The 15,560-nt window shown below is 34.8% G+C and overlaps 1 protein-coding gene across 4 annotated transcripts in view; it reads left to right on the top strand.

The window, feature by feature from the left end:
- LOC128240362 (DNA topoisomerase 2-alpha-like) overlaps positions 1-15,098 on the top strand; it is a 31,932-nt gene extending 16,834 nt beyond the window's left edge. For 3 of the 4 annotated variants that reach the window (XM_052956988.1, XM_052956986.1, XM_052956985.1), the window contains exons 22-32: positions 689-786; positions 3,575-3,799; positions 4,434-4,613; positions 5,709-5,910; positions 6,590-6,763; positions 7,124-7,277; positions 7,623-7,807; positions 8,530-8,709; positions 10,420-10,554; positions 12,293-12,417; positions 13,041-15,098. In XM_052956988.1, the coding sequence (XP_052812948.1) occupies positions 689-786; positions 3,575-3,799; positions 4,434-4,613; positions 5,709-5,910; positions 6,590-6,763; positions 7,124-7,277; positions 7,623-7,807; positions 8,530-8,709; positions 10,420-10,554; positions 12,293-12,417; positions 13,041-13,172 (1,790 nt within the window). In that variant the 3' untranslated portion in view covers positions 13,173-15,098. The remainder of the gene's footprint in view (positions 1-688; positions 787-3,574; positions 3,800-4,433; positions 4,614-5,708; positions 5,911-6,589; positions 6,764-7,123; positions 7,278-7,622; positions 7,808-8,529; positions 8,710-10,419; positions 10,555-12,292; positions 12,418-13,040) is intronic. The other variant, XM_052956987.1, reaches the window with a different exon arrangement.
- Positions 15,099-15,560: the final 462 nt, after the last annotated feature.

Raw genomic sequence — 15,560 nt, 5'->3', positions numbered from 1 at the left:
AACGTTTATAGAATTCACTATTGGTTTTATGCTTTAAGATCATTGGAATAATCTATTTTCTCTTTTTTTGAAGATGCACTCTTACTCCAGAATAATATGTACCACAATTGATACAATTGTTTTAATTTATCAAAAATGATGAAATAGTATCAAAATCATGATTCTTATGAAGGATACAGAATTAAATTTGAAAGAAAGACGCAGAAAACATGCTTTTTCTCCCTTATGAGATGATAGTTAATCAATCTTTAGCACTCACCTATCATTTAATATTTGAGCATTTTCAGCTATTAAAAACACGGTTACAATCTTATTATCAGTATTAATATTTTCTATAAATGCATTATCTAGTAACTAGGTTAAGGTTTATCACTCAAAATGTATGTTTGTTATACATGTGTATTTATTGGATTTAAATAAGAGTGACACTTTAAACCTACAAATAACCAAGTTTAAGGGCCATTTTGTTACCAAAAAAGAAACCCCTGAATTTATTGTCATGGTATTAGACATGTATCTAAAATAAAATAGGTCAAGTTCCTATACTAATGTTTGATGTGTTTTAACATGTTGCTCTCAATATGATCCAGAATTTGAGCAGGCCCCATTTTCTACCACTGCTGTTTAATTTAAGCTTATAGGGTATGTAGCCTACACAATATATTACAATTATATTATTGATATTCAGAGAACAAGAAGAAGAAGGATCTGATTGAGATGTTGGTGCGCCGTGGTTACGACTCCGACCCTGTTAAAGCATGGAAAGAGGTTCAAAACAAGGGCAAGGTAACTTGATCAAATTTCTCAAAACAATTCTTGTATGAACATAAGTATATATATTACGTGAATGCAGGGTGGATCTTATCGACCTGAGACCATGTAGTGAAACAGCCATATCAGAATTAATAGGCCTTTGCCGAACAAGTCTGAATTCTTACATTAGTGTTTTGCATTAAAAGAAAATTGAGAAGGCCTAAAAAAAAAAATGTCTGTTTCGGGTAACCCGACCCTACCTACAAAAATGCGCAGACTTTAACTATTTTTTTCTGTTTCTGAGCAAAAAAAATATTTGTTAGCGAATAGAGAGTTACGAAGGGTGAATAAATGCAGATTTTAATCAGAATTATTGTTTATATGATAAAACAAAGTCAGGCAATGAGAGTAATGTAGGAAAGACTGCCATGTGCAAGAAAACACTCTGAACTTACGACAGATTTTGAAAAAAAAAATCCCTTCCTAGAAATTTTGGGAAGGTTACCCTAAACAAACATTTTTTTTTTTGCCCGAAGCCCTGCTGTATAATGGGTTATCCTTTAAGCAAGCCCTGAAAAGAATATGAGTGGAGTTCTACTGTAGGGTTGATGGGCTTGGGCTTGTTGTACTGGCCTTACTGTTAACCCAGTAAGTCTAGTACCCAGCAACAGCGCCTGCCCTCTGGTCAGATTTCAAACTGTCTTGAATACACATGAAAGATACTTGAAATTCACCCAAATGAAAGATACTTGAAATTGACTCAAATGAAAATTAAGATATGGGTTTGTTGATAGTATTGCTGTTACCCCCTCAACAGAGGTTTATAATGAAGGTAATTCTAAACTCTTGATAAAATAAAAAAAGAAAACCTGATTGTTATATGCCAGATTTGACTATTTCTTGATATTTTTTGCTGTCCAATAGCCCAAAAGAGTAAGTAGCCTTTAGCATGTGCTGTCTGTATTTTGTGATGAATAATGTTGTACTAGCAAGTGATGATACTATAGGTGCCTTGAAAAAACATCATCTTTTAGTTTGTTATACAGCAAGTGCTATGGGATTTTACCATGGAACCTAAGAGATATGTTTTAACAGTCATCGAAATTAGGCTTTCGGATGAACAATCCTGAATTCTTATACTTTTGCTTGGCATCAAATTCTTTAACAAGCCCTGCTATATAAAATTCAGAATTTTAGCAAGCCCGGACGACTTTTTACTAGTGCAGGGCTTGCGGGCTTGTGTTAAATTCGACTACTTCGTTTATATATGTTTTTAAGTCTATGTCTGACAAGAAATTTTACTTTTCACAGTAAAAATTATTTTCTTCATCTCATTTTATCTCTGTCTGCTCCGTAAGCTGTATTTTGGCTTTGTTTATTGGTATTATTTTTACTATTTGAAAGAATACAAATGGATCCACTCATTATGCTAAACATGGAGTCAGTTTGGCATGGCTTATACTTGGGCTGTCTGAATCTTAGACTAAACACAGCAAGGAATATGTGTAGGTGATAGGTAATTACACCCAATTAGTTTTCATGCTACAGCAGTGGTGAAATAAGAAACAAATTGACATTGTTTGTGTGGCATGATTGTAATATTTCATAATTCATGTTCCATCAGTCATATTAGGCCAGGATAATGAAAAAGGATGTATTTCTTTCCCTTGAAACTATTGCATGATTTCATCAAAGGTTAATATATTATTTCACATCGCAATAATGAACATATAACAAACACTGAAGAGATTTTTAAGGGACATTCTTGTAGTTTTTTATGCTGCAAAAATGCAAAATAAAAAAAATAAAATAAACTGCCTGTGCTATTATTGAAAAAGCTTCCTAGTGGAGATCAAACCCGGGATCCAGACCAGCAGAAACCCCCACACCGACCACATGGCCATTGTCCCTAATAACTCATCTCCATATTTCAATAAATGTGCATGATCTGAAATCTTAATGTAATTATTTATACTTAAATAATAAACATACATAATACTAATAGGGCCTACTCTGCAATGTGCTTACGTTATCGTAAGATGAAGAATTTTGGTTACATGTTTTGTCAGTGTAACATATTAGATTGAATGATTTGCTTGCAAAATCAAATTTATAAAACTATTTTTGAAAAATGCAACCATTTTTTTCGAAAGAGATACTATCACTACACTGAAACATAGAATCGAAAAAGCAATCATCCTATAAGATAGTTGATAAGATGCGGGACCATTGAGATTTCGTTATGTTTAAACATACTGCTTTATACCAATTCATATTAACTTAAAGATAGAGCTCTATATTCTCATTTAGATCTCTTAAGGGTCTATTTAGGAATAAAAACGAGGGGCCTATTTCAACAGAGATCTTAGTCTTGAAGTGTAGAGATATTGGTCGTAAAGTGAAATTATCCTTGCTTCATATTCGTTATTTTGATATATATGCTTAAAAGAACTGAACTTGAGTCAGTATTTAAGTTGTAAAAAGAGTTGAGGAAACCAAGACAATACGTTTTTGCCAGCTTTGTTGTTCCTACAAATTGGAGGTTTTTAACTAAGATCGTTTATTGAAATGGGGCCCCAAACTGTCTGTGGGTAATATTTCCTTATGTTTTCTGTCCCCTTATTATTATAAGACAATAGAGATTGAAGCAAGATGATGCCGAGGACGAGAGCAGACCAGTCTACATCTACATTCGATATTAAATCTCCGCTTATGTAATATCCCCACAAACAGATTATTTTATTTTATCAATATCAAGTTTTGTCACAATATACTCAGAAACGGTGAGACACATGTATGATTGGAATTCCTCTCCTATCAGGCAATAGAGAATGACCTGAACGACGCTAAGGAAGACACGGAGGAGGAGAGTGGACCAGACTACAATTACATTCTTGGCATGCCCCTCTGGAACCTGACGAAGGAGAAGAAGGACGAGCTGCTCAACAAGAAGGAAGCGAAAGCTAAGGAGCTGTCAGCCCTGCGGAGGAAATCACCCGGAGATCTGTGGAAAGATGACCTGGAACAATTTTTAGAGGAGTTGGATGTAGGTGTTTTAAAGATGTTTACTTTCTTGGCTGGTACTTGTTCAACATTTACTTAAGATAATATTTCTTATCCAATGTTGACCATGGCCTTTTTTGTGTATTTTGCCTGCATGAGGAAGAAAATATTTGCCCTATCATCTGCATAACTATATCTCTGATATGGGTTGTTATCACACCTAAATCATTTAAAAAAAAGTATTGTCCATTAATAAAAAGCAATATAAAAGTTTTTATTCAGTATAATGTTAATAAAGTCTTAAATAAATACTCTTTAAGTTATCAGGAAGTTTATAATCAGTGCATGTAAAGGGAAGTTTGGCGATGACCTTGATGTGTCATAAATACCAGCCCTGAATACTAACAGGCAAATGGATGCAATAAAACTTGTGATGACAATATTTAATTTGCATTTTAAATCTCAGTAACTATCCAGAAAAAAAGTTAGTGTATTTTGATAGCCTTGTTGTCAGCAGCTGCAGCATGCACAAAAGATTAACCTTTGCCATAGCCCAAAAACTTAAAATACAATAAAATATTGTTTATGTTTCAACATATATGATATATATTTATATACCAATTGAATGATGTAGTTAAGAAATTGCTTCTAACTTCAGAAACCATTTTTCTTTGCAGAAAGTGGAAACTAAAGAGAGAGAGGATGATAATGCCGGACAAGCCATCAAAGCCAAGCCTGCCAAAGGCAAGCGACCAAGACCAGTAAAGGTTGAAGTGCTTCCCTCCCCGTACGGGCGACGTGTGGAGCCCAAGTACGACTCCATCAAGAAGAAGGCAGATGCTGTTAAGAGGGGAAAGGTAGCCCATAGTTCTAATCATCTGTTTAGTTTTAATGTTTCTGGCGTAATTAGATACAGCTTAAGCCTGTGCGAAGGGACAGTATTGCACTGATCATTATTGTCAATGAATAAAAGACATATTATTTCAGTCAATGAGCTGTGACTTAATGCTATTGTCAGTGAACTGAAACCTATCATTTCTGACAGTGAATTGAGACCTATCATTTTTGATAGTGAACTGAAACCTATCATTTTTGACAGTGAATTGAGACCTATCATTTCTGACAGTGAATTGAGACCTATCATTTCTGATAGTGAACTGAGACCTATCATTTCTGACAGTGAATTGAGACCTATCATTTCTGATAGTGAACTGAGACCTATCATTTCTGACAGTTAACTGAAACCTGTCATTTCTGACAGTGAACTGAGACCTATCATTTCTGACAGTGAAGTGGTGAACTGAGACCTATCATTTCTGACAGTCAATTGAGACCTATCATTTCTGACAGTGAACTGAGACCTATCATTTCTGACAGTGAAGTGGTGAACTGAGACCTATCATTTCTGACAGTGAACCGAGACCTATCATTTCTGACAGTGAACTGAGACCTATCATTTCTGACAGTGAATTGAGACCTATCATTTCTGACAGTGAACTGAGACCTATCATTTCTGACAGTGAATTGAGACCTATCATTTCTGACACCTATCATTTCTGACAGTGAATTGAGACCTATCATTTCTGACAGTGAACTGAGACCTATCATTTCTGACAGTGAATTGAGACCTATCATTTCTGACAGTGAACTGAGACCTATCTTTTCCGACACTGAACTGAGACCTATCTTTTCTGACAGTGAACTGAACAGGTTGGAGCTCCTGAAAGTGAAATCAGGTTTGAGAGCTTTTAACTTCTGACTGTTGTACAGAACCCATTATTTTATACAACAGCTGGTATTAGTTTTTGTTTAACATATTTTCATTACAACAAAAAAATCATTGTGCAAGTTTGTACAATTATCAAAGGTAACTTGGTTTTACTTTTAGACCAACGGCTCTTTCAAATAGATTTTTTCTTTGATGTAGTAATATATGTGGTTGATAACCTTAGGATCGCAAAGATGCTGCTGCCAAGAACGGAAAGATCCTTGACTTCATGAAGATGGAGGACGATGAAGAGAGCAACAACGAACCCCTGTCATTGGCCGATCGCATGAAAATTAAGGGGAGCCCAGTGGACATCATGAGAAAGGCACCAGCTGAGAAAAAATCAAAAGCCCCAAAAGAGCCCAAGGCACCTAAAGCTGCAAAAGGTACGTAATGTTAAGGATTGAAGAATGGCAGAGACTTTAGGAGTAATTTGCCGACTTTTGAGTAACTTGTTGTTGTGTTTCCAAACATGTTGTACACATTGGTTATGGTCAGTACCTGGGGTTGAGGATGAATTGATACATGAACAGGTACTCAGCCTAGTCACTATTTACTTTCGGTCATTAGGTCAAAGATCAAGTTTATCGTTACCTTTACTAGAAAAATGATATGTGACACATCTTATTCACAGTATTCTAGTTAAGAATAAAAACTGCCTCCCAGCTTAATCCATTTTAGCTTATTTAAATTGTTTAACTATTACACAGTTTTCATATGTAGGACATTCAGAATTCCACATACAACATTAAGCATTTAAACTGGAAATATAATACAAAGAAAATTAATGAAATTTTAACAATACACAACTACTGTAATATATATAGTTTATCTTTATAACCAGAGGTGGTATGGTTTGGCTGATAAGGAAAATGGAGGTCAACATTTATTTATCATGATCAAAGGTGACCATTGAAGCTTAGCTTCTGTGAAAGCTAATAGCTTGGTCAGGGAAAATTAAAATTTGGTCGGGGAAGAGTCGGGGAAATTTTATTTTTTTATGATTTGTGGTAACCCTGTTAAAGCCCTTGTATCAGGCAATAACTTATATTCTTTCTCTATCAGAACCCAAACAGAAGAGATCACCAAAAGGCTCACCAAAGAAAGGTGGAAAGAAGAGGAACCCATGGTCAGAATCAGAAGAAGAGGATAGCAATATAAGCGACCTTTCAGACAATGACAACGATGGCAGCTTCCTCGGAACATACATTCCACGAGAAGGTCCAAGGAGAGCCGCGGGTAAGATTTAGTCCAAGTCAGTCAATACAGAAGTTGTTGTAAACTTCCAATGGATATTATACGGTAGATTTCTTGGTACAAATATTCCGTAAGAAGTACAGACAGGGCCTGTTGCCTCGGTGTTTCAATGACAGAGTTCTCAGTACTTCCCTAGCCTTTGTGTTGTTTGCAATGTTGTTGTCATGTAGGAATTATAGTCTTGGCCATTCTTACTTAAATAATCTATCGACAGTATTGAGTATGATGTCTTGCTTCCCTGACCTCAATACTTTAGCCGTGACTGCTTATGATCTTCTGACAGTTAAATGGCGTGGTTTCCAATATAAATTTATGTTATACATGTGAGGTTATTTTTTTCAGCCCAAAAAATCAAATTCAATGAACTTGACAGTGAAGATGAGGATGAATTTGAAGAAATGGATCAAAGTAACGACAAAGCGCCAGAAATTCTAGACAAAAGTGACAATGATGATGATGATGATTTTGGAGCTACGAAAGCTAAGTCCAATGATGAGTATGTTTAATTTTAGGTCTTGTTATAGGCTTCACACTGGTTAAATAATCTCGCACGTTCCCAATGACTCAATTCTTTTTAATCATGCAGAGATCCCAGTTCTTAAAATCTTGCCTCTGGATATTTCATTCCCATGTCCAAGGTTTTTAAGGATACATTTCCCCAAATACTGGTTCCAAACATGCCTAGAAAGGGCCTGGATTTGAGATTGATGTTGGGATTCTGGTTGAAATATGTGTTGGGATGATAATATGAAGGGATTGAGTGTAAGGTTTGAAATAGGGATATATATGAATGTTTACATATTTTTTATTCCTGAAACTAAAATAAAAGTGTTGATTTCAGCAACAAACCTTTCAAGCGGAAAGCGGTCATAGATTCTGATTCTGATTTTGGGCCAGGGAGCGATCATGAAGTTTCGACAGGGGATAAAGATGATGAATGGTTGAAAATCACCGGACAGCAGCAGAATACCACATCACAGAGTACAGCCTCCAGTGCCCGTAGTACAGCCTCCAGTGATAAGTCAAGTATGGAGGCTTTTGTAGATTGTTTCTTTAGGTTTACCTAGTTATTAAATTGGTTTGAGATGCATGTATTTGAGTGGCTACATTTTTCAGACGTTTTTGTGTTTTGACATTGTGGAAAAACTGTAACCTTTGGCATGACTCTAAAATCATGCAGATAATTACATTAAACTTAGTACAGAATGTTACCAAAAGCATCGCGCACGTATGTGCCAGAGCCGATCTTGGACTTTGATAATGAATGAGTTATGCCCGTTCTTAACTCAAAAAAGCCTAGTCCTGGCAGTGGTCAGGGGCTTGCCTTGTTATGCGTTCCCCCACAGGAGTTTTTCTGCTCCCAGACGCCACGCTATTTTTCAGATTAGACAATTATCAACTTTTGGGCCCCCTGAGTGCTTTGGTAAAAGATGAAAAAGTGTGGTACTGCCATAGCCTTGTTGTAGTGATCAAGGTCTTGAAACCTTTTAAACTTTGGTATGACTGTGAATTCTCTTGAAACTAAGTACACATTACCCATGTCTATACACACATGGCTGACCCATCACCACTTCAGGCTTCAGCTGCATTTCTTGGCCAACTGAGCAGACAAGGGTTGATTCCACCTAGAAATGCTGGTTTCCAGTAAATCATAATCTATAAATATAATATCCTGTGTCAAAGTAATGTTTGGGGGTAGTCATCATTCCTGTGGTAGGTCATGTTTGAAACATTATGTAATCTTGCAGATGACCTTGTTGCCTTTGACATCAGTGATGATGATGATGATGATGATGCTCCGAAGGAAGAGCTGTTTAAGACAACAAAACCCCTTAAGAAACCAGCGGGCGAGAAAAAGCCCGCTGCCAAAAAACCTGCAGGTGAAAAGAAGCCCCGTGCTCCTGCTAAAAAGAAGACAGAAAAGAAAGGTAAAACAATTTTATATTTGTTATTCTTGGTAATTAATTTATTTCTAATCTGCATTCTTTTCTCATATGCTGTTTTGTTGCATAAAAAATGTAATGTATGTGAATAGAGACTTACTCTTATTTGGTGTGCAACTTAAGTAGATGCAATATGTAATCTTTAGAAATGAGCAACCAAAATATTCACACAATGTATGTAGACCTACACAGTGATCCATCATTGTGCAATATATGTTATAAGCCTTTTAAAATTATTATTCATTTCTATAAACTAATAGGCTATTTACTAGGGATGCAAACGAATGGCAAAATTGATATTCGAATATTCGGTAATTCTTTCGATCGAATATTCGATGATCAAAATGTATATTTAAAAAAATGCAGTAAACTACTATAAGTATTCGCTACAGATATAGCCGGGGCTTTTGTCATAGTTAGTACACGCGACGGACGCTGATTTTCCCCAAAATTAGCCCCTGCAATTTCCTATTTACAGAAAATAAATCCAACAAAAAGCCAAATATTCCTAACAAACAAAAACCCTAATTAATTTTAATTTAACAGCATTTGTATTTGTAAACTAGGCCATGATTGTAAATTTTCGGTTGAATATCGTGATGCACCAACAGATGGTCGTTCTGTAGGACGCGCAGCCTCGTTCTGGGATTGATTTCTACTAAGCATAACTATAGAAACACCGGGCCAACTCGGGAATTAGTTCAATAATAAAACAAAAATAACCCTGCATATCGACTCATCTATTGTACAACAAAGTCCTAAAATGCTATTCTATACAGTTACATTCAATATCATGAGCGTACATGTTGAAACATGGAAAACAGTTTAGAGCACGAAACTAGCACATGTCATTCATATAATTACGGCGATTATTGCACAGTTAAATTGGCAGCCATGACACCACTTTGATAGCTGTTTCCGTTTATCATTGATTGACATGGTCATTAAAATTTACCGAAAACAATTGAAACTTGTTTGATGTCATTTGTCTAATAGCCAGATGTCGTAAAATTACGGGTACTGTTTACTGTCCCCGACGATGTGTTCCTTATGTGACGCGTGTATAGTGTCATCACGTTCACGCCTCTGGCATTAGGGACCAATCGTTGTAAAAACAATGCAAGCGAATATTTACAACAACACAGTTGTATGGAAAAGGTTTTTTAATAAAACAAAAAAAAACATCGAATATTCGAATACCGATTTTGACATTCGAATATTAAACGTTCGATCGAATATTCGAATATTCGTTTGCATCCCTACTATTTACTCACTAACAACTTCAGGGCTATTCCATTTAACATATAACTCCCGGGGGTAAGGCACTTTTGAATTATGCCACCCTTCTTCTGAAGCAAATTTACCCTTGTGGGGTCCAAATTTGCGAAAAAAGACACTCACCTGTATACTTTTTAAATAATTGCCTCCCCCCACCAGTCCCCCACCCCGGTTGTTATATATTTTACTAGAATAGCCCTTAGTAGACATGAGATTTACACAACTCTTATACCATCACTTGTTTATGGAACCCTTGTATTTTTGTACCGTAGGATTCATTTACCCCTCTAATCAGAATATCTCTGTATTAATGTATCTGCATATCTCAGATATATATCCTATCAAGAAGGGAAAAAACAAAAATTGTATAAACCCCTTCTCAATATTTTGCCCTTTGTCCATTTTTCCCCCACCTAGACACGAAGCAACCTTCAATAGCCACTGCTATGGCTAAATCCAGCGCTGCTCAAAGCAAGAAAAAACCTCTTGTAGTCAGTGATTCAGATGATTCAGATGTTGATTTTCCTGCTAAAAGTTCCGCTGCCCGAGAAGGTTTGTTGATTTCTGAAGCACGTAAAATTTTATCACACGGTTTGTCAGAAATTAAGCTCTTCAAAGCACATTTTGAAACAGATTTTTAACCAAGTTCTATGACTTGGTTATTATTAGGCTTTTAGGAAGGGTCTCTTCTAATAGTTTTCATTTTTTTGAGGAAAAGAACACATTTAATTTTATTAGAAAATAAAGTTTCCTGTGATTCTTCAAAATTAAGTAATTTCAACTAAATATGGAAGTTTTTATTTGTGAAAATGCCTGATATATGGAGCACAAAACCCTGTTATGTTCAATACAATGGCCTTGTTTTGTAACATTGATGGCATGTTTCCTTCTGCAATGGTCTATTTTGGTGATGGTGTGAAATGTCCCTACAACTTTCACTTACCTTAACATCTTTTTATGCCCGCACAATAGCGGTTTGTTGTTTGTGCATGCACCAGTTTGTTTACCTTGTTTGTCCTAGCTGTAAATTGGTAAAACCACAAAAGTTTGCCTTGAAATACTATGTCACGTGCAAGGCCCGTGTTGCATACAGCCTACCAGTCCTAAATACAGTGTTAATAACCTTCTTATTACACACATTACTGGTTTTAATTACTTTAAAGGCATGCTATAACATAATAAATAACATTTTTATAACATTCTATTTTATGTTCTGATGTCATCATTCATTACGCAATAATTCTTGATATTTCGTGGCTGAGTGCTGGAATAAAGATAATTGTATTTTGAAAATAGCATATTTTTATTTTGTACATAAAAGAACATGCTCCAACAAATTAGATTCACTATAAAAATAAAATACGGGTCAAGGACTATTGGAATAAATGTGTGTCCAGGGCTATTAATGATTGTTTGGTTTTACCCAAAGTTTAAGTTGTGGATAGCTTGGTTATTTTTGATAACTTACCCCCTTAATTTCATTATGAAGGAAAAAAAATTGAGACTTCCAGAGGGGCCAAACAATTAAATTGGGTTGCTGTTATTTTTGTGGGTCAGGTAAAGACACACTAACTAAAAACTAACTAGCAAAACTATTCAGTGGCTGCGTTATCCGAGGAAAAGGCTAATTTATCAAACTATTTAATGCATGTTCAGGTAAACCATTGAAATGTGAACAATTGTTTCTGTATGGGAAGTAAATCTTTAATCAAATATCTGCTGTTGCATTCATTATCAACATGATTAAAAATGAGATGAGGATGTTCAGGTTATCTCGTTGCCATTCACTGTATTCCTCTCTATTTTGTTTAAATGTTTAATAAATAAACTTTGTATCTAGTCCTACAAAGGCAGTAACTCTAACACTATTATACGACATGTCTCCAGTTTGGTAACAAAATATCAGTGGCATGCATTTGGTTTTTAATTGTATCATATTGCATGGTCTGATTTCTGTAAAACCCATGAACAAGAAATCCAATTTATTTTTAGCAGATTTCAAGGAATAATTGTCTTCAAGGAAGGAAAAAAAACACAAAATCTTCAAATTCCATCTTAGGCTCTTAAAATGCTTCAAACTGTGAAGTCAAGAACTTTGCTTTGCTTTCAGCTATCCTCGCCCCTGATGTATCAATTAATCATAAATACAGATTTCAGAATTTATGATATATACAAAAAACATTTATTTTCAGTGATGAAGTCATAGACTACTGACTGGTTCTATGGAGCATTATTTTTCTGACAACTTTTACCTGTGAGCTCCATTAATGTTGGTGTTCCATCATTTCAGTGCCTAAAGAGAAGAAAGCCCCCGCCGCCAAGAAGCCAGCTAAGAAGCGTGCCATTGTGGATGATTCTGACATCTCTGATCTTAGTGAAGAAGAGATTAAGCCGAAGAAATCAAAAGCTTCTAAGGTATAAATTACTTTGTTCTTGATTAAAAACAAGGTCAGTTAAAAACAAAAAAATGATATTGCGGAGTTAAAGCTCCTTTAGTTTACAAAGAATGTTTTGTCATAGCTTTGGTGGCATTGTCGTTGGCGACAGTTTCGGCTTTCAAATACTTAGGCTATAACTCAAAACCCATTGAGATATGCAACAAACTTGGTACCTATGTTTCCAGAGACATTACATACATGTCTAAGAAGACCCTCAACTCTGGCCTTAATAACAGTTGAGATTTGCCCTTTTTGACAGACAAGCTTTGCTGTCCGCTTTTAAGGATATTGTTGATATTCTTCCTAGACATTACTTGTTGAAATTAATCATCTTAGTACAAAAACTTGCTGTCAGAGTGTATTGCTTACGGTTCTCATGTAACTACATCTTAACATGTACAACAATTTTTTATTCATGTTGAATTGGATTGAGAGTAGTGAATATGAATTTAAGTGAAATAAGAATGAGATTTTAAATTTCATGGTGGTCGTCAAATAGACTTCAAAATATAAAAGAAATCTGTTTAAACAAATAACCATTACAAATATGATGATAATTTTAAAACATTATTTTAATATTACTTTCTATCTATTTCATAGAAACAGAAGACGAGCGATGACGAGTTTGATATTGATCTTGACGAGGTCATCCCGGCACCGACCAGAGGGGGTGGCCGATCTAGGGCACCTGTCACATACAACTTTGACGACTCAGATTCCGACTTTGATTGATGTTCTTCAGTGATAGCAGTTTCGGACAATATTTATGCTCGCAACAAGTCGGGGGAATATATGATTTAGGAAAGACTCCAAGACCATGCTGTGTGATAACGAATTACTCTGAAATATTCATTATTTTAGTGATCATTTCATTTATAAATATTGAACTATATATATAAATTAACCTATAATGGCTGCCATTTTTGACATGGATATGATACTTTCACTGTGGTCATCAATGTTAGTTCTGCATGGAACTTCTCTGAACTTCTTGATCGTAAATGAAAATGCTGAAGTAAATAATTAAAAAAAAAAATCTTCACGCTTTATACTAGCTTGATGATATACTCAGACTTGAGACTCTAAGTTGATATTGGTCATGTCTTTGAACTATTGCTGTCTTTGATATTTTGATAGTCTTATAACATATTCAGAAAACAACATCCCGTTGAAGAATATCAGCACCCAGGATCTCAAGTATTCACAAGTTACCATATAAGATAACATTTAATTTTCTGTGTATTGTAAGAAACCATTTATGTAACAGGAAACTTAGGCAGTCATGTTTGTATTTATGTACATTGAGATTTTCTTTTACTTTTAATATGTTTAATTCTCAGTGTGCTTTGTACAAAAATTTCATATTTTTTAGTAAAAGTTATTTTTAATACACTAATCGAAATTTACATATTTTTAATGTTCATGATTTTTTAGCCTACCATATCCCGTCTTACGCATAAAATTATATTTCAAATTGAATACAATGTCATATCTAGTTTGTGTCACTTCAAAAGTGCTATTTATGACTAGTTACCAGCTGTCTGGAAGTTGTAGATGCTTCGCGGACTCTTACGTTTTGAATTGCTGTATATAAACTCTCAGATGTAATTATGTGTAACTGTTTTTGAATTTTGTGTTTTCCATTCGTTATGTGATCTCTTCTAGTTCTTACAACCATTTTCCTTTGCAACATTGCCATAATGATCATTTGCCCTTCAACATTCTTTTTTCCATTTTTACTCTTAAAGATCATTTGCCATGACTCATTCGAGGGATTAGTTGCTTTGTACATTCAACATTAATCCCTTGTATTGTTATTGTATTCATGACTACACATTTTACTGTAATTTCTTAGCGCTTTTCACATTTCAATCATTCAATCTTTTTTTCAGATTTTGCTGTCTATCTTTCTTTTTTTCTGTCATAAATCTCGTCATCTGCCGTAAGTCTCGTCATCTGCCATAAGTCTCGTCATCTGCCATAAGTCTCATCAGCTGTCAGACATGAGTCTCATCATCTATCACATAAGTCTCGTCGTACGTCATCTTGCAGTTTATATGTTTTCCTAGGATTTCCATTCTTCCATTCATTATCTGACTAAAGGTTCATACTGTTTGATGCTTAAGAGCCAGTTCTATTTTTAGATAATAGATAATAGACTAAAAAGATTCAAAGAAACGATGACATAATCCTGGTTGATATGAGTTACATGATTATAATCATTATTATTTTCTGCGTTTAAATATTCTTTACATTTACTGTCCATGGTACATTTATTCATTTATGGTGTCAATGTATAATACTGTGATCTGGTGACGCCAATAAATATTATTAAAGAACAAAAATATCAAAGACCATAACTTTATCTGCTACAGTAATGTGTTTTTAGTCATTGATTTTACATACTAGTAATCAGTCAGCAATACACTTTAAATAAGACCAGAATTATGGGGTCACCTGGGATCAAAACATAACATTACGGCCAATGGCATGATAAAATGAAAATCTTACTGAACTATTGATACCTAAAGTAAAACACAACATGACATCCTTGTTCAATATCTGCCTTCCTGTACATTCAGTGTCATTCATGTTGCATATTGTCATGGTCCAATATATGTTTATGATGAACACATGAATAAAATATTTAAAATGTGATATTTTGTTTTATTTTCTCAATTTTAACTTTGGGATAAGAAAAGATAAATACCCACTCTGTTATACAGATATGATAGTGTTATATTTTCATATAGGTCAATATCATGATTTGGTTAATACATTCGCATCTGTTTTCAAAGATAGGAATTAAGATATTGTAGTGCTAAATTTATCCTTGTTCATGGCTCAAAAACTTCATTTACTTCAAATGAAACTTGGTAAACCTTTTTGTCAAAGGTGATGCACGCATGAAATGTAAGGCCCGTAACTCTGACTAATAATAGTCCTGCTTTAGTCCTTATTTTGCTATGACTGTAAATCATACAAGCATCGATATACTCTGTGTTACTTTAGTTAACTTATATGATACTGTTAATAGCGCCAACTAGTGTTGTATATAGACAAGTCAACAGAAAATATGTCGCTCATTTAGAATTGCATGCATTTTAGTGCAATGTCACA

This window comes from Mya arenaria, chromosome 7, assembly GCF_026914265.1.
Source record: "Mya arenaria isolate MELC-2E11 chromosome 7, ASM2691426v1".
NCBI lineage: Eukaryota > Metazoa > Mollusca > Bivalvia > Myida > Myidae > Mya > Mya arenaria.
Note: the sequence above shows the minus strand (reverse complement) of the source record. Positions and strands in the feature narration are given on the sequence as shown.